Source organism: Pavona decussata, unplaced genomic scaffold (genome assembly GCF_977016875.1).
Source record: "Pavona decussata unplaced genomic scaffold, jaPavDecu1.1 SCAFFOLD_28, whole genome shotgun sequence".
NCBI lineage: Eukaryota > Metazoa > Cnidaria > Anthozoa > Scleractinia > Agariciidae > Pavona > Pavona decussata.
The window spans coordinates 3,446,686-3,470,702 of NW_028145451.1; the positions used below are offsets into that span (position 1 = coordinate 3,446,686).

Below are 24,017 nucleotides of genomic sequence, written 5' to 3' on the forward strand. Positions count from 1 at the left end.
AATATACATAAGTACTATGGGAAACACTGGAGTCCGTCTAGCCCGTCTTAGAATCAGTGCTTTTGTATTTCTTCTTCTTTTTTCTTTTTTCTTACTATCCTTGAACCCGCCTTGAATAGCTTTATAGCTGCCTGCGTGTTCTCAAGTCCTTAAATGTAATGTTATTATTTATTTAATAGAGTTGTTGTTGTTGTTGTTATTGTTATTGTTTTCCTGTTCCTCTGAGCTGCATGAAAAGTTTGAAAGCAACCTCATGTCAATGAAGGTTTTTCTTAATAATAAGCTACTAATATGGGTGTTCTTAAAACCTGCTGGCAATGTCAAGTTTCTTACTGACTTGTTTTTCAATTTGTTTTCCGCGCTTCTCAAGACTCGATTGATGCGTTAATTAGTTACGTTTTCGACAAACTTAATGACATAACATGGTATGTATGTGAAAGGGGTAACCGCAATGTTATGAAAGTTGATATGTGAAAAGAGCTTCTTGTCTGAAATAGGCTATTTTCGAGTTGCTGTGAACCTCACTATGAAAGCGAGGCTAAGTACAAAACTTTTCATATAAAACTTAGTTTTGTTTGTTTATGTCTAAAGCTTTGCCCTAAGCCTTGCTATGCAGTCAGAGGACAACACTGTCAGTTTCAAGAGGCGATCAACGAGAAATAAAACCTTTTCAGACTATGTATTTTATTAGATCTTACCAACACCAAAACAAACGCAACAACTCAGTAAGCTGCAACCTTGATGTGTGCCATCTCAGTCGCCGAGTACTATCTGAGATAGCCGAGCTGTCGGTTTCCACCTAGCGCAGGAAAATTGTTTTTCTTTTTTGTGTTACTTTTTGTATTATAATAATATATATAGAAATAACAAGAAACAGCATCATATTCACCGTTTTGTCTAAAACTTGAAAAGAAGAAACGAAAAGAAAACAAGAAAACAAAAAACGAAAGTAAAGGAAGTGGTTAGAATGAAACATGCTCACGACCATTTTAGATCCTTAAAGTCTGGTTATCACGGGGTTTTCACTATTTAGAAACTAGAACCTGCTGTATACTTTTTAGAGAAAGGGCTTTTATAATTAATGTGTAGTAGCATCTAGCGTACTAGAATGTACGCTAATTGGGGACAAATAACTACTTTACATTATGAAATATACATAACGATCGATCAATTCTACTATCTACAATGTGTTAACGAAGACAGCTACCTACTTCACATCATAAAGTATACATAATGAGCGATCAATACTAATAACCGATTAACAAATGTAAAACCCACTTTCGCCGATTCTGATTATACTTTGATATAGCATCCCTGCAATGCATATAAGTCTTCTTTAACTCTTGAACCGTATCTTATTCCAGCGGTGCTTTCAGTGCACTGACGTCTCGTTTTGCTCAAATCAGAGTGCTTTCCTCGCCCTCACCATCCTTTTCATTCTTATTCCGATCAGCTTCGTCTGCTGGAGCCAAATTTTCAATCGTAGGTTGGTCGTAAGTCTCTGGTAAGGTCATGCTTACGACCGCAGCGGCCACAGCGAGCCCGGCCATTATCCCAAATGGCAGAAAACGATTAACGGTCAGCTGTTAAGAAAAACAAAATTTGGGTTTTTAGCCTCGTCATGTAACACTTAATTATATGAACCACAAGCCCATGACCAAGAGACTCATTAGAGAGCGACGACGGCAACGGCAACGACAACGCCACAAAACACAAAAACAATCGCTCTGCCCGTGCGTTTTACATTTTGGTACATTCCTTTGCCGTCCTCTGCAAAACAACAACATGAAATGACCACATTTAAGGTTTTGTGGAGAACGGGAACGCACGACGGTGAATTTTTCATTTTCTTTCTTGACTTGTACTCCACTCCTACCAATTTGGTTCCTAAATAGTTCGCCATTTTTGTAATCGCGAAGTAGCACAAAAGAAATAAAGATATATTTTCGGGTGACTCTCGTTTTCGTTGCCGTTGCCCTCGTCGTTTCTAAAGCTCCCTTTTGTCATACAGCATACGTTTTCGCGGGAAGACAGTTCAAAAAATAGATCTGCTCGGTTGGCTGAAGGAATCTACAGATACAGGCTCCTAATCATGGGCTCCTGTATCAACGTAACGATTTGGCACATAATAAGATAAGATACTTTATTTAACGTGGGAAACATACGTGAACCTTCACCACCTAGATTACAGGTATGCCACGGTTAAATAAATAAATAAATAAATAAATAAATAAAAAAAATAAATGAAAAAACACTAATCAGACGGCAAAGGCAAAAAAACTGATAAAACTATATAGCAAAACATTATTTACAGGGTAAGAAAGCAAGTAGATATTCTCAAGATCCTACTTTGTTTGAGATATTGACTCGTTCTTTAAATATTTCCTAAATTTTTTTTGCAATCGTTTAACGCATCAATTGCACTTGGTAAGCTATTCCAAAGCCTGGCCACCTGACAACGCCAGGACTTAAGTTCAACCAAGGTAACGTAGCGTGGCATTGTTAGAATGTCCTCTCTTCTATGTTGTTTCCCTTGGTGATATCAACTCCTTCAGACTTTCCGTGTTTGCGCTGTGATTCACAAGTTCATCAACTGTATAAAGTATTTTATGTAGCCTTTGTTCCAATATTCTTCTACTTAAGATACTGAGCAGTCCTTCATAAGCATGGTGTGTTGACGAGAACCAAACAGCTAGAAAAAAGCTGTTCACAGTTACATTTTTTGATTCTCGGTTTGGTCTCTATCATGTCGCTGTCGTGTTAAGTTTCCTACGCAGTCAGATCAGCCTTGTAGTTATTTAAGCACTAAACTCACTGTTCAACTGATCGAAACAGAGGGCACTTACCAACAGCGGTGCGTAGGCTGAGGCGAAGGCGCTTACTCGGGCGGAGGCTGTTGATGTACCCATTCCAACACTCCTTGTTAAGTAACAAAAAAACATCAACAACAAAAACAAAAACAACTGACAACTGATGATGTCAAATAACATATGGCGTTACCAAAACCAAAAGATAAGGAAACAGCGACACGCGTTACATTTTACCTTAAGGTTGTTGGAAACAGCTCTGCTGAGTAAATATACACCAACGAAAATCCAATGTTACTGAAGAATTTAGCGCCGAACGTAGACAGGATGATTTTCGCGGCCAGGAAACCTAACACAAACAGACTATTTAATCAACATCATCATGATTATCATCATCATCATCATCATCATCATCATCATCATCATCATCATCGTCATCATCATCATTATCATCATCATTATCATCGTCATCATCATCATTGTCATCATCATCATCGTCATCATCATCAAACAAACAAATAAACAATAATAACAAGAAAGCCCTTAATATCGTACAGGTGTAAAACTACTCGTAACTGAACTTTTGAAATACTAACCTCTTAAGCTAAGTAATGACAACAGCCACTCCGTGTTTGGATAACAAACGTTTTTTTTTTTTTTTAATTTAGTTTTACCTTTGTCGTGTTCAGCTTTATCAGACACTAGAAGTGCACCAATGGCTGACAAAGCAGACAAAATAAACGACATCAGGAGTATTTTTCGGCGACTAAATCTGTTTGAATAAACAAATATGAACCAGTCAATGTGAGCATTTCGAGTTTAATGTAGAGGAATGTAGAAAGGTTCAATTTGCCATCCGGAGCACTTATTTTATTTTGAAAGCCATCAAGGGAAGTTTCTAACGGTACAAAGGGTACTTCTCAAGTGATAGAGTACATATTTCTCCTTTATCTATATCTAGTTCGGGCCTTTGTTCGCCTTCTGTGTCAACGGCGGCCATCTTGGATCCAACATCTTGGATTTCTGAGTGTTTAAACGACAGAGTGTTTCTGCTGAGGAACAATCGGCTGATAGTTGCTGCGCGGAAATTAATATTTGACAACTGATCCACTATATCAAACCAATAGTCAGTTGGACCTTACCAACTAGGCCATACACGGTAGTTAAACGCCGGTGAATACGCTATTTACCTTAATGCTAAAACAGCACTAATAGGATAGGCCGGCAAGGCGGCAACGGCCGTAAGCACCACATTTACGTAGATATTTCCACCCAGGAACGGTGCACTGAAGGACACTCCCCAACTGATGAACGAAACTGCGAACCTATCGTACAAGAGAAAAATCATCATCATCATTATTATCATCGTCATCATCATCATCATCATCATCATCATCATTATCATCAAAGTGTTAACGTTGGGACACACTAGGGATAATGTAGAAGGGACATCAGGCAGGGACAGGCGTGCATATTACATAGGAGACACGTTATAGAACGCATGAAAGCACAACGTATAATGAATAACGTGTTTTAATGGGTTCATTTCTATTTTGTAGGGGGCAAAGCAGTGCACAAATGAAAATCGAATCACTTTGTCCCAGCTTCATGACGTACAAATTCAAACTAGCTGAATTTTATGCAGTTGGTAGCAAAAAGTTTCGTTCTCGAAACGTTCCTTTTTTTCATAAAAAGGGGACGCTGCACGAGGGAAACTGTACCTGTAATACGTTACCGCCACATGTCCACTATTGTGTCCCGACCTTAACACTAACTAACACTGCTAACGGTATTACTAACCTGAGATCTTTCCCGCGTATACCATCTCTAGCCCCTGTTCTACATACATCTACCATAATAATAATTTATAATAATTTATTAACTTATATAGCGCCCTTTAACATTAGAATGATCAAAGGCGCTTTACAATCCGAGAAAAACTAATATTTACAATAGATATTACAATAAAAATGCTATTTGCCTTAGATCATTACAATAACAGTACTAAAATAAATAATAATAACAAGTAAATAATGAATACCATCTACCATATTCCTCCTCCTCCTCCTCCTCCTCCTCCTCATCATCATCATCATCATCATCATCATCATCATCATCATCATCATTATTATCACTATCATTATCATCATTATTGCCATCGCCTCCTTCATGGTCGTGATCATCGTCATTATTATCATCATCACCATCTTTATTCTCATCTTCATCATTATCATTGTCATCGTTATCATCAACAACATTTCCACCAACAATTACAAGAAACAGATGGTTATCCGGTAGAGGCCGCCAGTAATTAATAGCAACAACTCTTACTAACTAAGGTGATATAAAAGAAAATTCATATATATGAATTGCGAATGTAATTGCGATGGCCGTTCCTCTAACGAAAACTTAGTGGCACGTTCCAAATGAAGGTAGCACTTAATAAGCAAAATAAATGAATGTTTCATTTTATCAACAGAGCTTTAGCCCTTCGTCAGAGCCAATTAAAGAATTGTGGGTTGTATGTTGTTTATATAGTGAGCAGTGGAGCTACGCTATTGGTGTTGGCATGTTAACGTGGAAAACAAGAATAAATTAGTCGAATCAAAAGTCTTCATTGATTTCGTGGGAATTAAGAGTGCTGATTTCCAAATCAGCGCTTGAATCTGTTACAGAGGCCAGAGTACCTTATCAACTCTGTTGATAAAACCACACATTCGTTTCCACTCACACAATTTCTTTCAATACTACCGCCTTATCCAAGCAATATAAATACTTAGAGCCTACCAAAACGACTTTTGAAGATTGCCCAACACCAGCAAAGGTTTATCGATTATTATTTGAAATCACAAAATGCCCTGGTGTGGTATACTTACCAAATGAACCAGGAGCCGAAGGTCTTTCGAACCATTGTGGGAGATGAAAACAGGTCGCGAAAATCGCCAAGTCTTTCCTCTTTGGGGAGTTCTAGTTCATCTTGAGGCATTTCGTTTCCGTTAATCCTGGCAACATTACTGAAAATTTTCCTCGCATCGGACAATCGACCATTCTTTAAAAGCCAACGCGCCGACTCTGGAATGAAACTGTGAAATAACAACAAAAATGTTGAGCAGTATTAAAAACTATTCGTTATGATAAGAATGAATTTGATATAGCGCCATTTAACAAATCGACGGCAGTATTCTATAGTCTATACTCATATACTGAAACCATAAAATGATGTCACCAAATGTGCGAAACTCAAGTGCAGGAACCACGACCCTCAAGCGAATGGCTTCACTGCCAAGTTTTTATGGTCTATAAGAGTACAGACCACCGAGAACTGCCGTCGATTTGTTTTTTACAATAACATGGAAAAAGTACGAATGTATTTGGCTTTATTTTTCTTTGAGAAAGCGCGCGCGTAGCATTTGACGTCATTTCTATTGTCTGTACCCTTATAAACAATAGCTACGGGCCAATCAGCGAGCGGAAATTTTGAAAGATATTGTAAAATACCTAATGGTTGTTGTCTAATTTCGACACCGTGTATGAATAAAGTGTATGTGTGTGTGTGTATTTGAAAAAATAATAATAAAAAGGAAACTGCCAGGGACCTTGTATTGAGAAAAGACTACAACATTCAACATGGCAGATCTTACGAACACGTGATTTGTAGTCTGATCCGCGAGAGAATTGTGTTCTAATTCTAGTATAACCGCTGACACGGCAGTCGGCGATAGAAACAGAGAGGTAAGGTCCGATATCAAGTGTTTTTGTTTCGATAAAATGAATTTGTGTAAATTAACTCACAACCAGCATAGAGCGTAAACCATCCCAGGAGCTCCAGTCACCATGGTAACATGTCTCCAATTCCTGATGTTGTAGGCGATTCCCGCCAGAATCGTTTGAAAAATAAAGTAAACTGAAAACGCTAGTCCACCCACAGTGCTTCTATGGCGTATTCCAGAGAACTCTGTTCCCAACACGAAAAGTGGGATGCTGTAAGCACCTAAAACAAAAGGGGTGACAAACAAAACGGTATTGTATCATATCGTATCGTATTGTGTCGCATCGGATTTATCTTATAGTATCGTATTGTATTGCTCTGTATTTTACCGTATCGCATCGTATCGGATTGGGTCGTACTGCACTGCATCGTATGGTATGGTATGACACGAATTTGACACGAATTTGAGGAAGCTTAGCACACTTATGAAATAGCTGATGCCACACTCTGCCTATCGGAGCCTGCTCTACGGATGAAGTTAAGTTTGCAAGAGAACGTTGTGATAAAAATGAATAGTGACTTACCAATCATGAAACCAACCATAGAACGGAAGAAAGCAAACAGCCAGAAGTGATTAACAAACGCCGAGACAAAATGAAGGAGGCTACACAGAAATCCACAGACGAAAAGAGGGAGCTTCCGGCCAAACTTGTCAGAGATGGGACTAACAACGAGACTGCCAACAAAAAAGCCGGCGAAGATCACAGATGTTGACACAAATCCTAGTGAACCACGTTCGCACACAAGGTCAAACTGTGGAAAAATAAAAGATTGGTGGTGTGAAGTGTATTTAATTACTGCAGGTATAATTGTACCGTCTGGTTTTCTCGGTGAGTATACGCATGCGCCTAGCCTGTTCTACAAAGCATGCGAGGGACAAAGGACTTGCTGATTGGCTGGCTATGAAATGTGCCTAAAACTTATTTGGCAATCGCGTGGGTCTAATGACCAAAAAAACTTTTGAACTAATCTGTCCAAAACGAGGGCGAGTGCTCCGATCCATCAGAGGTTCCAAACACCGAGAAACAGATGAAAGCACGGAGACGCGGCGACTTTGAATGTAACCTTTCCTTATATTTGCGCAAACACCATGAGAATTTGTCTGGAATAATATTGATGTGGTCGCTTAGCGTACATTGGCTTTGTTGTTACTTTAGCAACCAATTTTTTGACAGGCCGTTTTTACATAAAATCTCATTTTTAAAATCAAGATAATTTACAGTTTTCTTACAGTAATTTTTATGTTTTTAGCACTCGCGTACCACTAATGTGGCCCGGGTTCGATTCCCAATGTTCAGATGCCGTATGTGAGTTGAGTTTATTGTTAGTTCTCGTCCCTGCTCCGAAGGTTTTCCTCCAGGTACTACGGTTTTCCTCCCTCCACAAAAACCAACATTCCCAAATTCCAATTCGACCTAGAAACTGTGGCTGAAAGATCCACTCTGTGGAAGCTGACTGAAATTCCCTTTTTTTAAATTCTATTTGTTTTATCAAGAGAGTATTTTAATACTCTCGCAAGTAACAAGTCACAAGAGAAAATGCTACTGAGACCGACCCAGCTGTTTGTTTTGATTTGTGACATTTTTAATTAATTTGCATAGATTGACTTTAGACTAACAGTTTCATTGTAAATAAGTGTTAACTTTATGAATTCTGTGCCTCATAAAGTATCTATCCATCTATTTATCTACCGATATATACCGACACAAGCTAGCTAGCTCAAAACTAGCAGTCTCAAAAGCTAGAGAAAAAGCTAGCTCTCAAAACTTCTTGACGGGATGTTTTAGATTGTTTTTTGGACTCGGGAGGCACTCTAATTTTGTGCTTAAAGATATCAGCAGCACAGCATCAGCTGTGAAATGAATGTGACCTGGGTTTTGTATCACAAGGCATAGAAGTTTACCTCGGTCACCACTGAAGTGAAGTCATCCACGAATTCCCAATCTTCCCTGGAAATATCGCATCTGTGTTTGTAATTGTCGCCACCTATTTTGATAACATCAGTAAATGGGCACGTCTCATTGTTCAGACACCTCCATCCGGGCTCCGACGCAATGAAGACCACTGCAATCACAGGAAAACACCACCATACAGCATAACCAAAATTGACAAATGCAGCGAGGCCGATTTGGTAACGACCAAAGCTACCAATCCTCTCCAAGACCTCGTCGGTTGTTAGCTTCATGTCTGAAAGGATTAAAAAAAAAAAGACCTTACTCACTCTATAATATTACGCTAATTCCCATTACAAACCACATAATATTCTCAGAAGAATCGATCGTTTGTCTTTTTGGAAGTAAAGAATGCATGCTAGCGTGAATATGACCAATTCTAAAATAGACTACTCCCTAGAGTACCGTCACCTGACTTGTAATGGGGCAAGAAAATAACGAAGCGAATTCGCCTAGTTCCTAGGTCTCTCTCTGTTTTTCATCTCGGTCAATCCGTTTCGGGTCACGTGGTCCGAGCGAAAACGCGAGGCCTAGACAAAAATAAAAAATTGAGACAAATGGCTCAATTTTTTTCTGGCGCGAAATTTTACGTTGAGCGGTTCGCGCCATGGCGGAAAAATTGGAAGAAGTGGTAAGTTCGAACTCATTTTCGACGCAAATGGTTCGTTGAAATCATCATGCTGTAATGAAAGGCTCTCTATTTTCAACTGGTTATTTACTACGTTTTTAGAAAGCGAACTATAGAGAGTGTGGCCCAGCAATTTGGCAGTTTAACAACACCTTCGAAGGAGAAACACGAAGGTAAGCCTTCTTTTAAGTTTAAACTTTATACTTTTCACAGGAGACTACGTTAGGGATTTTGTTTTTCTTCATTTTTATATCATACTTCAAGAGAATTAAAGTCTTCACCGGTTTTTAATTTTCGATACATTATTCGGTTGAAGAAGAAGTTAAGAGAACTTTCATATTTCACTCGCAGTTGTTTACATGCTAAAGCTCCGTCAGAAAAAGGTCGCAAGAGCTAAAATCGATCGCAAGTGGTTCATGCATTACAATTTCAGGAGTTTGCAAAGATGGCAACAGTCGATCTACAATTACGCATGCATTCATAAGGGTTTTGAAACCATAATTTAGGGAGCTTAACTGGCGACGGCAACGACAACGCCGCAGAACAATAGGTTTAATGAGCAAAAACAATCGCTCTGCACGTGCGTTTTACATATTTGTACATTTCTTTGTCGTCCTCTGCAAAACAACAACGTGAAATGACCACATTCAAGGTTTTGTGGAGAACGTGAACGCACTACGGTGAATTTTTCATTTTCTTTCTTAACTTAAAAACGTCACTCCTACCAATTTGGTTCCTGGATAGTTCGCCATTTTTGTCAAAGTTGAGCGAGTTGAAATAATTGCGAAGTAGCACAAATGAAATAAAGATATATTTTCAGGTGACGTTTTGGTTGCCGTTGCCATCGTCGTTGCTAAGCTCCGTATTAAAGCTCCCTAATTTGCCGCTGTTTGCAACATCTTATATAGACCCGTAAAGTCCGCCATTTTGAAAAATAAAACAAACGCATGCGCAGTCTTTCCCTGGCTGTTCGCCTCGGATACGTCACAAGTTCACCAGTATTCCACTTCAATTGGCTCTAGACTGTACTGCTACCGCCATCGAGAACTCCACGACAAAACTGCCACTGCCTACAGATGACTTAATGGACTTACTGAACCTCTGCTTAACGTCCACGTACTTCCAGTACAACGGAAAGCACTACAAACAGTTACACAGAACAGCTATGGGCTCACCAGTTTCTGTTGTTGTAGCAGAAATTGTCATGCAGAACATCGAGGAACAAGCCCTAGCAACCTACAAACGGACACTACCGCTATGGTTACGGTACGTTACAGCAGTACACAAAGACGAAATCGACGATTTTCACGAACACCTTAACAGACAGAACGTTGACATACAGTTTACTAAGGAGATCGAAGAAAATGGTAAAATACCTTTTCTAGACTGCTTAGTTACCCGTAACAACAATGACAACAAACTAAGTACTACGGTTTACAGGAAACCAATACATACTGACAGACTACTGGACCAGTCATCCTACAACCCAACTTCTCACAAAGCAACGACTATACAGACCTTAACAAGGGGAGCACAACTGGTTTGTGACTCACCTGACAGACTCGCAGACGAAAACAACTACTTAGACAACGTTTTCAACAAGAACAACTATAACAAGGACTTTGTTAGACGTAACACTTACAAGAACACTGAACCTAACGTCACAAACAACGATGCGACTCCCGTAACTACTGTGACTATACCTTACGTAAGAGACTATCGCACGGATTCTGCAACCCTACAATATCCGTGTAGCTCACAAACCTATAACTTCTTTACGACAACTACTGACGAAGGTAAAGGACAAAGACGAACCGAACCGCAGACAGGGAGCAGTTTACAAGAGCAAATGCTGCGACTGCCAGGCCACTTATATTGGTGAAACCGGCAGAAATTTAAACGTGCGACTGACTGAACACAAACGAGCAACTAGAAATGGTGATATCAACAATCACATTGCTGAGCACCATTTACAAACGAACCACAGAATCGACTGGGACTCTGCCAAGTGCATTACCTACAGTACAAATTACTATCAACGACTCACTCTGGAAAGCTGGTTTACTAACTTAGAACAAACGCCACTCAACCGTTGCCTACAACTACCTGCACCATACAAACGACTTATTGACAAAAACAACGAAACAGACAAACAATAGACATTTTACTAACAATAGACCCACGGACTTTTTTGACTAACAAAAGACGGATCGAAACGCACCAATCACTTTTTACAGTCTTCACAGCCAGTTACATCACGGCTTACTGACAAACGACCAATAACATCTGGACTTCGTTGACCAATCAGGTTAACAACCAGAGACGTATATACCACCTACTGACGTTCCACAATTCACTTGACTCTGAAGATGACTTCCGCTCAGGTTGTCGAAACGTCAGTCAAAGTCACCACAAACAGTCCTTCTCAGGACTACACTCACCCGGATGATCATAATTTACGGACTTATGACATGACTCCTGGGTTCAAACCATTTACAACTTGGGAAACAATTGTTATTCTTGAAATACTTAAAGTGCCCCTGGGACGAAAATTTCATTTTAATGATGACTTGCTTTGACGTCACACAGGTAGAGATAAGTGGGTCCCCTCCCTCGTGATATACGCGCCGATAAAAGATTTTGATTGGGCTGTTTTTGTTCAAGACAACCAGAACAATAAATACCTCCTGGGAGAGGGTAGAATTTAGTCAAGGTTTAATGAATAAATCAAATAATGATTTGACGTCACACAGGAAGGGATGAGTGGGTCCCCTCTCTCGTGAAATGTGCCCGAATAATAGATTTTGATTGGCTTGCTTTTGTTGAAGACAATCAGAACAATACATCCCGACTAGGGGAGGACATATTTTAATGCATAAATTAATGTTCAGTAAAAACCAGTGATAAACTGTGTTTGCAAGGACCACCGTGACAAAATAAAAGTACCGGATCCTGTAGTGAAGGATCTAATTAGCAAATAAATTGTAAAGCAAATAATCTAAAAAAGGAGCAAGGCTGATTGCACGGTCAGGGAAGTATATTTTCCAATATTTCGAAAGGCACGGCCCTTCTTCTTCAGGGTATGTTTGAGACAAACATACCCTGAAGAAGAAGGGCCGTGCCTTTCGAAATATTGGAAAATATACTTCCCTGACCGTGCAATCAGCCTTGCTCCTTTTTTAGATTATTTGCTTTATAAATTGATGTGGCGATTTCTGACTACGACGATGAAAAAAAAAAGATACCCAACCGAAACCTAGACACGGCCTGCCCTCCGAGGCATTCCGTGTAAAAAGCTAAACAAAAATACTTCCAATCGCCGTAAAGGATTGAGATTTGGTAACATGAGTAAGAAGGTCATATTCTACACCAAAATGCAAAAAGATGGAAAATGAAATTTTCGTCCCAGGGGCACTTTAAAATGCTGTAATGTAAAGAAACATTCATAGCTTTGTACCGTCAAATTTCTACCGGAAACTGACATGCAAATTTCAAAACTCCATTCAAATTTCAAAAATATCGTTCACGCATGACGTGGATTGACTGCAAAATACCGGTCGTCTGGGCTGTTCCAAAGGTCGCGCTACTGCCGTGCCGAACTAAATTCAAGAATTTAATTCGACTTAAACACGGCAGTAATACGACGTTTGAAAGGCATTAAGTTCAGCAGCTGAATTAAGTTTGGCACGACTATTAAGACGGTAGGCCCTATCGTGCCGCCGCCCCTAGCGCGATTTGGTTTCAAAGGGCATGCTATTGCCGTGCCGAACTAAATTCATAAATTATTTTAATGTATTTTGAGTTAATTTGCTCGTTCTACGCATTTCTATATTTTAGAATTTGGCGCGACTGAATTAAATTCGACGTTGACACCACTGCCGTGATTTAACGGTTCGGCAAGCACGACGTTTGGAACAGGCCTAGCCAGAATCGAGTGTTATTTACCGTCAGTAAACTACGCAGTCGTGGAGTAAGTGTGAACAATTCCATTTTCATTGAAATAAATGTCCAGCACTCACCTTGTCCGGGGGCTGAACTGGTTGTTAGCTTGTTGTAGGTATGGATGCTTCGAGTGCCTGTTGCTTGGGTTTCCGTGATACGGTACAATAGCCTATTGTCTACTTTTTTCTAATATATGCACAAAATTACCCTAATAGGAGTATTACAATAGGTCTTTTGTAAATAGTATCACGACATTTCAGATCAAAGGGCTTTCTTGGCCAGCGAAATCTGTTCTTCAACCACTACAGTGCAAAAACACGCAAGTGATCAGTCAAATGTCAACTGTATTTAAAAATACTCGCTATTCATCGGCGTGAACTAATAAAATAAAAAGGCTGGGAGAAAAAAAGATATAATACCAAATCATCTGACTGGCCTTGCCGTCGTGGCGATGGTACAACGCTTTTTTAATGACGAGACTAAGTAGGTCCATTGACTCAACTTGTCAGTCTAATGGAGATGCTGGTTTACTCGTGCCATAAGTTATTAGCTTACGCAAGGCAGGAGTCATAAGCTCCCGCACAAGGTTACTTCAGAATCGGCCACCATTTTAATATTCTTTTGTTGGTATTTAAATTAGCCCTTTTTACCTCGTTCTTGAGCTCAACAATCAAAAGAATAGGGACCTTATGTAATGACGACCGCGACAACGACAACGCCGCAAAACAATAGGTTTAACGAGGAAAAACAATCGCTCTGTACGTGCATTTTAAATTCTGGTGCCTTTCTTTGCCGTACTCTACAAAACAACAACGCGAAATCACCAAATTCAAGGTTTTGCGGAGAAAGTGAACACACGACGTTGAATTTTCAAATCACCTTCTAACTCGAACGCCACGCCTACCAATTTGTTTCCTGGGTAGTTCGCCGTTTTTGTACAAGTTGAAGAGTTGAAATATTCGCGAAGTAGCACAAATGGACGTTCAAATAAAATGAAGTTATATTTTCAATTGACGTCCCGTGGCCGTTATCTTTGCTTATTAATTTTCCTGATATGTTCACTTGAGCGAGGCAAGGAGGGCTAATTTGAATGCAAAGAAAAGAATAACAAAATTATGGAAGCCATTTTGGAATAAGGTTTATAATACCCGTTTAAGGGGCACATTCTCTTGAGCGAGGCAAGAAAGGTTAATTTGAATGCAAACAAAAGAATATTAAAATGGAAGGCATGTTGGAATAAGGTTTATAATATCCGTTTAAGGGGCACACAAATGATCTGAAAACACAGGAGACAAAATTTTAAGTATGTTGATTTAAGTATGTTCTCGTTGGGTGTCCCTGAAAGAGATTTGATTTTGTCAACTAGTGAGTGACGATTATAAAGTGCATGTGTCAATTTCATTACGGCTAATTGATATTCTTTTCATTTCAGGTCTGAAGGTCACGTTTTTATTAAAACAGTCTGCCATTGACTTTAAAAGTACTTAGCAAAACCCAATTTAAATCCGAATTCAAGAGAATACTTCTCAAAATCCTTTAAACTGAAGATTAATGCATACTGGAGTTATTTAAAATATTAACAACATATCACCACTCTGCCGTATTCCATTTAAATAAAAATATACATATGTACTATGCCAAGTACTATGCCAACCGGTCTTAGAATCAGTGCTTTTGTATTTCTTCTCCTTCTCCTTTTTCTTCCTTTCCTTGAGCCCGACTCCATAGCTACCTGCGTTTTCTAAAGTCGTTAAATGTAATGCTATTATTTATTCAATAAAGTTGTTGTTGTTGTTATTATTATTATTATTATTATTATTATTATTATTATTGTTGTTGTTTTCCTGCTCCTCTGAGCTGCATAAAAGTCCGAAAGCAACCTCATGTCAATGTAGGTTTTTCTTAATAATAATAAGCTACCAATATGGGTGTTCTTAAAACCTGCTGGCTATAATAAGTCCAAACACCAAATAAAATTCCTTTAACTATTTTAACCCCAAATAATTGCGTTGTAAATATTTTTCATCATTGTCAACTGATTTTTATCATCTAACAGACGGCGGAGAGGGAAAGGGAAAAGGCTATATGGAAGAATTGGAGTGAGGTACAAATCGCAGCGGCTGACAGAGCTGGTTGGCCTTGTTGAGGCCTTATGTGCCACATGGTACAAAGTGGATAGGTGAGAGGTGAGGTGTCAGAAAAGACAATAGCGACAGCTACAGTCCCTTTTTGTTTTCTTTAAAGTCAGTGTTTTTGCTTTATTCAAGAAGAGAGTCTTAAATGCTTGCTCTGCTTCTCGAACGAATGCACAGCTTTATTGTAATCACAGCGACTGCAAAGTTAATTTGAGCTCAGCCACGTGGGAATTATTTGTCTATTTTCTGAAGAGTCGCTAAGATTGTACAGTTGAAACCGTCTCGAGTGCTGCCAATGCTGCCTTACGATCACCTGGATCTACAAGAACAAGTTTGTTTTCTTCCCAGGCCCATCAACAATATCAAATGTTCCACAGCAAAATGTTAAAAATGTGCTGGACATGATAACTTTTCCAAACGTGTGGCCACTGAGGCTTTCCACTTCGTAATCCCTGTTGTTACTTCAGGTACACCATGTGTCAAAACGTCAGAGTCAGGAGAACAAGAGATGAGGTGTCCTCCAACTTAAACATATGCTACTGTAGGCCCTGACAAAAGCGAGACCACTTCGGAAGCAATGTGGGCAATGTTCCAACAGAGACATGAACATTGCTTTACTACTGAAGACTTAAGGAAAGCAAAAACGAACTTGGAAAATGGTAAGGACATTGACCCAGCTTTGTTAAGAAAGCAGTTGTACATTGGGACGATGGCGTTTTGACGGGTGTATGTGAGCATGCTTGGATGTAAAGGAAACTTGACTAATTACCAAAAGGCGAAGCTTAGGGGTATTCACATGGCTACCAAGTCCAGACCCATGAAAAATTTAAGAGATTTCCAGAAGAGGAAGTGTGGAACACCACCGACCATCATTGGCCAGCATACAACCAGGCGTCCCTTACATGCAACACCCTTACGGGATTCCATAATTAATACCTCAATGACTCCACAAAAAGACGCAGTCGCTGTAGCCGTCATGCATGATCAGGATGATGTTTCTAGTTAGGTCAACAGTAACGCTTTCGAAGTGGGAGAGGTGGTGGCCTTTCGTGGAACTGATGGGTTGCCTTTTAATCTGTTGAGAGTCACCCATAACGTATCTCTGCGAAGTCTTGGTCCCCGATCCAGAGTCCGCGGGGACTTTCTTGTTGAAACTGCACGAGATGATGACAACATTTGCTTTTCCCTAGATCCCAACTGGAAGAATGCGTCCATGGTATATGCGGATGTATTGCGGATGGAAACGACAGGGTAGTGACCTTGTTCTTGGAGGAGACTGTCACAGTGACGGAAACTAAATTCTTGATGTCAACAGAAACATACGGCGAAATTCTGGAGATAGCAGGGCAATTTGAAGATTCCATCAAGCGAGCATTGCAATCAGATGAATCAAATGAAGACATGTACAAGGAAAGATCCACGGCGGGCGCACAAGATGGTGAACCTTCAGAAAGTGATCACGAGGCACAAGAAACCGTGGTATATCAAGATCGTAGGCAAAGAAGAGGCAGAAGGAACAGATATCAAGACATCATTGCATGTTTACGATGAGTTTGATGACCTTTTTTTGACCTGTGCAATAAACCTATTAAATATCCCAGTCAAAAATAACCCGACCCAGTAGAAAATTGGCCAACCCAGTGACGGTTTTTTCGAAAACCCGGTGGGGATAAAGATTCCCGTGGGTCAGTTACAGAGGGGTGTGATATTTTCACATGTAAAAATACGATATTTGTATATCCATTGATATTTGATAGTTTGAGAACATTTTAACCATTTATCTTGTCTTTTATATTTTGAACAAGATACCGGACATTTTTAATATTTGTGTTTATTTTTTTACTGTACTTTGTAGAGCTCCGAGTTTTCACTGAAATACATTTATCGGGTTCTCGACTATATGGCATGGTTTTGGTTAATGGAATGGCTGATTCTTGTTTATATAATAAACAGAATAATACATGGGCGCTGGGAGATATGGAATTTATCTTCTCGTGTTCACATTCGATCAGTCTCACTCGTTCGCTGCGCTCACTCGTTCGATATCGATTTGAACACTCGAAGATAAATTCCATATATATCTCCGCGCGCCCATGTATTATTCTCTATTTATTTTATAAGAACGTCTAATTTTGGGGGTGAGACTGGACGTTCTTATTTTTTTTTTCGATTTGAGCCTGCAATAAATCAATGCGAAGCTGACCAGGAAACCTATCAAAGTGCATTGTTTGCTGTGATGCCGTATCAAGTAGCTTTTCACATGGATAGTTTGTGCGGCTTGCTTTAATGCCGCCGAACAAGGTGTTACGGAAAGTGCTCAAAGTTACCAGATTGTGCAGCGAATAAGCAGAAAACGTTCATGTATAGTGGGTTCAAAATAAATAAATAAACTAGAAATACGTGACTCACAAAAAAACAAATTAGCAAAATTAAGACGATGTTCTTAGTATGTTCTTCAAATTTTGGATAATTTCAGCCTGAAAGTTCTTATAAAAAAAATGGTTCTTATATAAAAAAAAAAAGAGTGTATTGCGAGCCAGTAGGTCAATCCAGAGACCTAATCTTCTTAATGATAAGCGACGGTACCTGAACACGTGTACCATTATCCCAGTAGTCACACTTCAACCGGACTCATGCTCTACTTACTTCATCAAAAACATCAACAACATTTGTACTGAATTTCCTTGGTTGCGTTATGTCCTGACAAGCACTAATTACTACAAATTAGAAACTTTAATTCATCCGCTAGCACATGCGACGAATGAGGCACCGTGTTGAGGCCTCAAATGTAATAAAGGTCTCGAATGTAATGTATGTTCTGCTCCACATGAAATCACAGTGATAAATATGTAAGATTTAACTGCAATTATTATACAAAAGCAAGAAGGCCAAAATGTGTCTAGGGGATCCCGATTACATTTTACCTTGAATACCCAGAACCCAAAGCCTTACTTACATCAAGTGTCACATATGCCATTTTAATCTGCAGGTCGTTCTATTCTACAGGGGTCTGAACAGCAACACTAGTTAGGCAGTAACAAAAGAAGTAGTAAATTTTAACTAAGGCCTTTTTAATTTAGATGTTTCACCTTCTGATCTCTTTGAGTACACAACAAATAGATGCGAAAAATGTCACACGGGAACCCGGGTGTAAACTGTAACGCGCTTGCATCTTCTTTAACCTTTGAACAGTGGCGAAACTGTAAAAAAAAAGCCTCCAATGGCCTGTTAGCTTGAGGTGAAGTCTGCTTTATGTATGCCTTTAATTGTTTCTGTCGAGTCTTTCTATTTGTGGCTAAAATTTTTACATCAAAAAAGTGCTTTTGACATCATTTCTCTAGTTTTCTTCAAAGCAGGGTTCGTAAGGTCATAGAAAAATCGCTTGCGGAATTTGAGAATGTAATTTTATAGGCCTGGAAAATCGCGGCGGAAATTAGGCGAATCATGAGAAGTCCTTAAAAGTGATATCCCTGCTACAAAATCAAAGTGAGAAAGTTAGTAAAACAGTTTATTAGAGATTTTCCATATAAGCTTCAGTACTATTTTTGATAAATGAGTCACAGAATAGTCTGCGAAAATGAGCTTCCAAACGCTACAATCTAATTCAACTTAAAAAATCTGACAGTTTAAACACAAACACTATTTGCAAAAGCTTCAAAGGTACGCGGAAATTAACGCTAAATTTTCGAAAATTCGCGTTGACTTTCCATTATTTGAGCACGATGAAGCAAGATCGTTTTAAGTTGTATGCTGCTGCCATAAGACATTGACAAAATAAATTCAAGCGAAAATTAGCAAAGGGAAGGGGAATTTTGGCCATTTGCCTGACTGATGACGCCATCACTATTCAATCATTAAACACACATGATGAGGTCAAACCGTGATGGGACTCAGTCAATGACCTTTATTACATTTAAGGCCAAACGTTATTACACTTAGGAATTTTTATTACATTTTAGGCCGAAAGTTATTACTCTTAGGACCTCTATTACATTTAGGGACATTTATTACATTTGAGCGCTCAACAACCGGCCACTCACACAATCCAAAATTATTTCTTGTGCGTGCCTAAGTTTTATAGGATGAGGGTTTGACTGGCATGCCAAGGGATAGCATTTTGATAGCCTGTTTCTTCAGCGTTATCACATGGAAAACAGGTTATTAATTCAAAAAGAAAATTAACCCTTTTGAAGCAGTAAATCGAAAGAATAACTTCTAAGAAGCACGCGACAGTTAAAATGGTGCAAACGGGAGAGTTCTTGGCGAAGGAATCATGCTTTGTTTGACAGTTGTAGAAACACAACGGCGCGGAGGAAAGGTCATTGATAGACTAAAACACACATCACATCACTTTGTGAGTTTGTCGAATTGATGCTTAAACGCTACTGGAAATCCACTTCACAAAAAGATTAAAGGTTTGATTGTCATTTTTACTAAAAGTTTTCATTCAGGAAAGCTTTTTGCCCGTTTTTCTTTCTTTTTTTTTTTTTTGGTGAAACGAGAACAATTTGTAATCTTACACTTTTATTGAAATTACATAACCAGAGTAGAAAACGTCAGTCAGGCCATGTGTGTAGTCATGCAATTTCCGGTAAAACGATAAGTAGTGTAACACAAGGGAACACAGAAACAACATCACGCTATCTTTGTGATTAGCTAGGATAGTTTTAAAAATCTGCGAAGCATACAATGGGAATAAATGAGGCCACATTAAGCATCCCGCGAAAATGCCATTAAGGGCATCTTGTTGATGGGGAAAACCGACAGCAAGGAACATTCGTACTAGTAAGTGAGTCAGCTATATTTTCACATAGAATCACTGTAATGATATGTTATATGATAGAAACAAAGTAAGTATACACAAAAATCAAGATATAACGTACTATGTGAAAATATAGTTCACTGGCGAGGTCTCCAACTCGGTTTTCCTGCATTCAAGGCAGACGTTAAGCACAGCTTATTCTTGTTACATCACTAGGCAGACTTTGCTTCTAGAATCCATACCCGTTTTCAGACCTTCAGACCAAAAATGGTTTGGCACTGCATACACCTAAAGTAACTGGCTTGTCATAGGCGAGTATCCCCCTCCCCCGGTTTGCATCTTGCTTAGCGAATCTAGCATTACGGAGCTTCTATAATATATTCAAAGGGGCAAGGTTGGATACATACCCGATGGTGTTGATTCACAGCTCAATTCAAGAGGAATTATTTACAAGTTAAGTCAAATGATGCACGTGACAAAGCAGCAAAGCTGTCAAACTCTGCCGCTCAATGGTGTGCAGAACATTCGAGCGTCAAATTCCCGTGGTCTGATCAGGGGCTTTAACCTTATCATGTAATCTAATATACTATGTGAGCTCATTTGGTGAGAAGAGGTCACTGTTCTACTCGGTGCTGTCATTTTAAAATAAGAATTGCAAAATCCAACACGCTTTGAGATCCAACAGAAATTATCACAGAAAGTTGTTTTTCTTCGAGTAACATATGGTACAATTGGTACAATTTCTCTCATTACATTCAACCCAAAAGCCTGCCCTGTGAGCAAAGTTTCTTCGTGATCAGTTATGGCCCCGACCGAGTTCATTTGCGCCCGTTGCCCCGTCGGCAAATAGGGCGTTTAACCAAACAAAGACTCGATCATAAATAAATCTGCCCTGCCTGATCCTCGACCTTGGCTAGCCTCCCACGCAGACGTTCTTAGGGGTTCGTCACGCGTTCCTGCCCCACGTGGGGCAGGAACGCGTGACGAACCCCTAAGAACGTCTGCGTGGGAGGCTAGACCTTGGCCTGACATGAAACAAAAGATATCACGAAACTAAAGACGGGCAGGTCACCTGAAGTTATTAATCTCCAGCGTTCTGCCAGACTCAATTAAGGCGAAACATAATGAGTGTATTAGATGACAACAACTTGAAAAATTCTTGGAATTGCGTGTGTACGGTAAGTCATGCAAACAAATCTAATTTGTTACAGATGGAGAAAACTCTTCAGTATCACCTGTTAGTCTTGCTGGGTGATTGGACATTAAGATCACACAATGTGCAGCTCCGATGGGGCAACACCGTATCATGATTAAAACATTGTTCAGCCGGTGGAGAATGAAGGTTTGGAGGATTTGGAATGAACCAGCCTGAATGTTGCCTACCGAGACCGCAGTGGACCAGGCCCCTCCATCCAAACCCTCCCCACCCTCTTACCTAGCTTGGATTTAGTGTGACGTAGATTTAAGCTCTTGCAAGTTTTGTTTGTTTGTTATTTATGCATTATTATTACCATGTAATTTTATGCTTTGTATCAGTGAATAAATCTTTAATAAAACAAGCTTGAATTTTGCGCATATTTTGCGTGAGTTTGTAACGGCATAAGATGGACTTGACTTGTCTTTCGGAGTGATATACAGTGTGGACTAAGCGACAAGTTCAAGGTTAGTTTACAGATCCTGAGATGTGATGTGGCGGCCGTGAACACGTCGAATGTAACGAATTTCTGTAAAAGGCTAACAAGTACTTGTTCCAAAGCGGGAAATATAACGGCTCTTTCGGCATGTCATTCCAAGAGTAAGAAATACCATTTTCGAAGAAAAACGCTCTTGAGTCCAGAATGTTACATTAGTTTTGGTTTTAAATTGACTCCTGGAGGTAGAATTGATGATTTTCTCCCATGCAATTTCAAATCTGACAGTCTAACCACCACCAGTACGTAAAACAAACAAACAAACAAACAATTGATCGAGTGAAGTTTTCCAATCGCATTGAAAAATTGTTTAATCTGGAAGGGGTGGGGGGGGGGGGGTAATTCTGCCACGGCAACTTTTAACCTGAATAGTTCGCTGTTTTTGCAGACACTATGAAACTTCGGGACACGAATTTTTCAGAAATTTATCTTGCAAAAGTTTGACATGGACATTAAAGTGAATGAACATTAATTTTAATGTTCATCCACTTTAATGTTACCATGGCAACCAATTTTTGACAGGCACTTTTTTTCAGAAAAAAGGAAGATTCTTTTGTAAAATATAGAAAAGGTACTTTCCTTACTATAACTTTTATGGTGTTAGCTCATGTAAGTGTTCCTACAGTGGTTTTCATTATTTTTCGTTCAATTTTGGCGCTTTCCTGAACTTTTGAGGAAATCCAGAAATCCAAGAATGCACCCCTCGACTCCCACCCCCGAAAAAAGAACAAAAAATTTAAATTTAATGGTAGGGGGTTGCTTCCACTTTCAATGACCTGCCTATGCTATTAGCATAAATTGGTATGACGTATAATTTATTCCCCTGTGACTCCACGGACCCAAGTCCGTGTTCCACTGTTCCACGATCGGTAAGCCTCGTTTCACTCTTGAACCGTTTCAAATAGCGGACGGTCACAAGATCGGAAGGTACAAGCTTTAAGGTTAGTAACTGATCTGTAATCATAAGCTTGTTTGAGACACTGTACGTTCAACTTTGAATGCAAGAGCGAAATACGATCACATGTACAGCTGCTGTAGGTGAAGTTGCGATGATCTCACCGCGATATTGCAAACCGAATTCAACTCGTCACACGACCGGGCAAGCTTATATCTGTTATATATACATTTTCCGACTCTATTCATGCACCGGTGTTGTTGTGGTGTGAGTGCTGGCTGTCTTATGCTGCTGTCTTGTCTTGAGTTTGCGTATGGTCGACATTGCATGAAGTCTACGGTATCATATGAACTTTTTAAGTCGAACGTTCATGAATTTCCTAGGAATAAAAGACTAATACAAGAACAAAGCCGCTTTAACGAAATGAGAGAGGAAAAAGAAAATAGAAGAAACCTAACCTGACTTGAACAAGTGACTCGTGAACGACTCGCAGTCAGGACTCTTGACTCAAACTTGACTCGTGCTACGAACAAACTCGAGTCAAATGTGACTGCTGAACTTCACTTATCAAAAACGTTCCACACGGACTTACACGTAAGCAATACGTACACAATACTGAAACATTAGAAGTCTATTAGAGGCCAAATATTCACGACAGATAATGACGGGCCGACGTTAAGTATGCAAAGGACCATCAAAACGCTTCCGAGGGCTATATTTCAGCGTTGCAATCACACAGTATTCACAACAATTCTTCTGAAATCACCAAAAACAAACAAGAGAACTCAAAAAGCGAAGGTGGAATTAACAGTCAAGCGAAGTTTTGACTCGGACCCAAACAGTCACAGCTCAGCCAGTATTGTTTACTCTGCTGAATGAACAGCGCCCAATTTGCAAGCATTGGACATGCTCCGGTGACGCGAAATTAGTGCACTAAACTGAGTGGTCTTTTATTTAGTTTCCCGTCGTTCGTCGGTCACTCTGAGTTCAACACGTAAGAAGGCGACTTGAGCCAAGTCTAGTGCAGTGTAGCTGTAACTTTCCGTTCATCACACCCGGTTTTAATAATTACATGATGTACCACTACTGTCAACTGTCGTACTGATACTAATCCGCTTCCCAAAACGGCGAGCATGAAAAGAGTTTGAGTCGGAAAACTTACACATTAATTAAGCTGATGTAATTAATCCTCGCGACTGGGCGGAAATGTTATTGAGGCATCTCAGTTGAAATGAAGTCAATCTCTAGTTTATTACTATATAGTTTCAGTCCTATTTACATCCATCAGGCTGCACTGAGAGTGAACTAATTAAAACAGCTCATTATCTCGGATATTTTTTGTGTATATAAGGTAAACATCAATCAAGCATCAAAGACTTGTATACGGATAGTTTTGTATCGGTATGTTGTCAGGGAGACGGACGCTCGTTCAGCAA

The 24,017-nt window shown here is 39.5% G+C and overlaps 1 protein-coding gene across 2 annotated transcripts; it reads right to left on the bottom strand.

Moving 5' to 3' along the window:
• Positions 1-673: 673 nt before the first annotated feature.
• On the bottom strand, positions 674-24,017 carry LOC146485150 (uncharacterized). Of its 2 annotated transcripts, none has more exons than XM_085104136.1 (10): positions 23,040-24,017; positions 8,480-8,763; positions 7,101-7,329; positions 6,600-6,798; positions 5,684-5,890; positions 3,998-4,132; positions 3,482-3,579; positions 3,045-3,156; positions 2,847-2,919; positions 674-1,583 (listed from the first exon to the last, which is right to left on the bottom strand). In XM_085104136.1, the coding sequence occupies exons 2-10, from the start codon at positions 8,759-8,761 to the stop codon at positions 1,398-1,400; spliced, it is 1,521 nt and encodes a 506-aa protein (XP_084960262.1). In that variant the 5' UTR covers positions 8,762-8,763; positions 23,040-24,017; the 3' UTR covers positions 674-1,397. The 2 variants fall into 2 exon arrangements, with proteins under 2 accessions (XP_084960262.1, XP_084960261.1); XM_085104135.1 differs by lacking the exon at positions 23,040-24,017 and adding an exon at positions 13,176-13,244.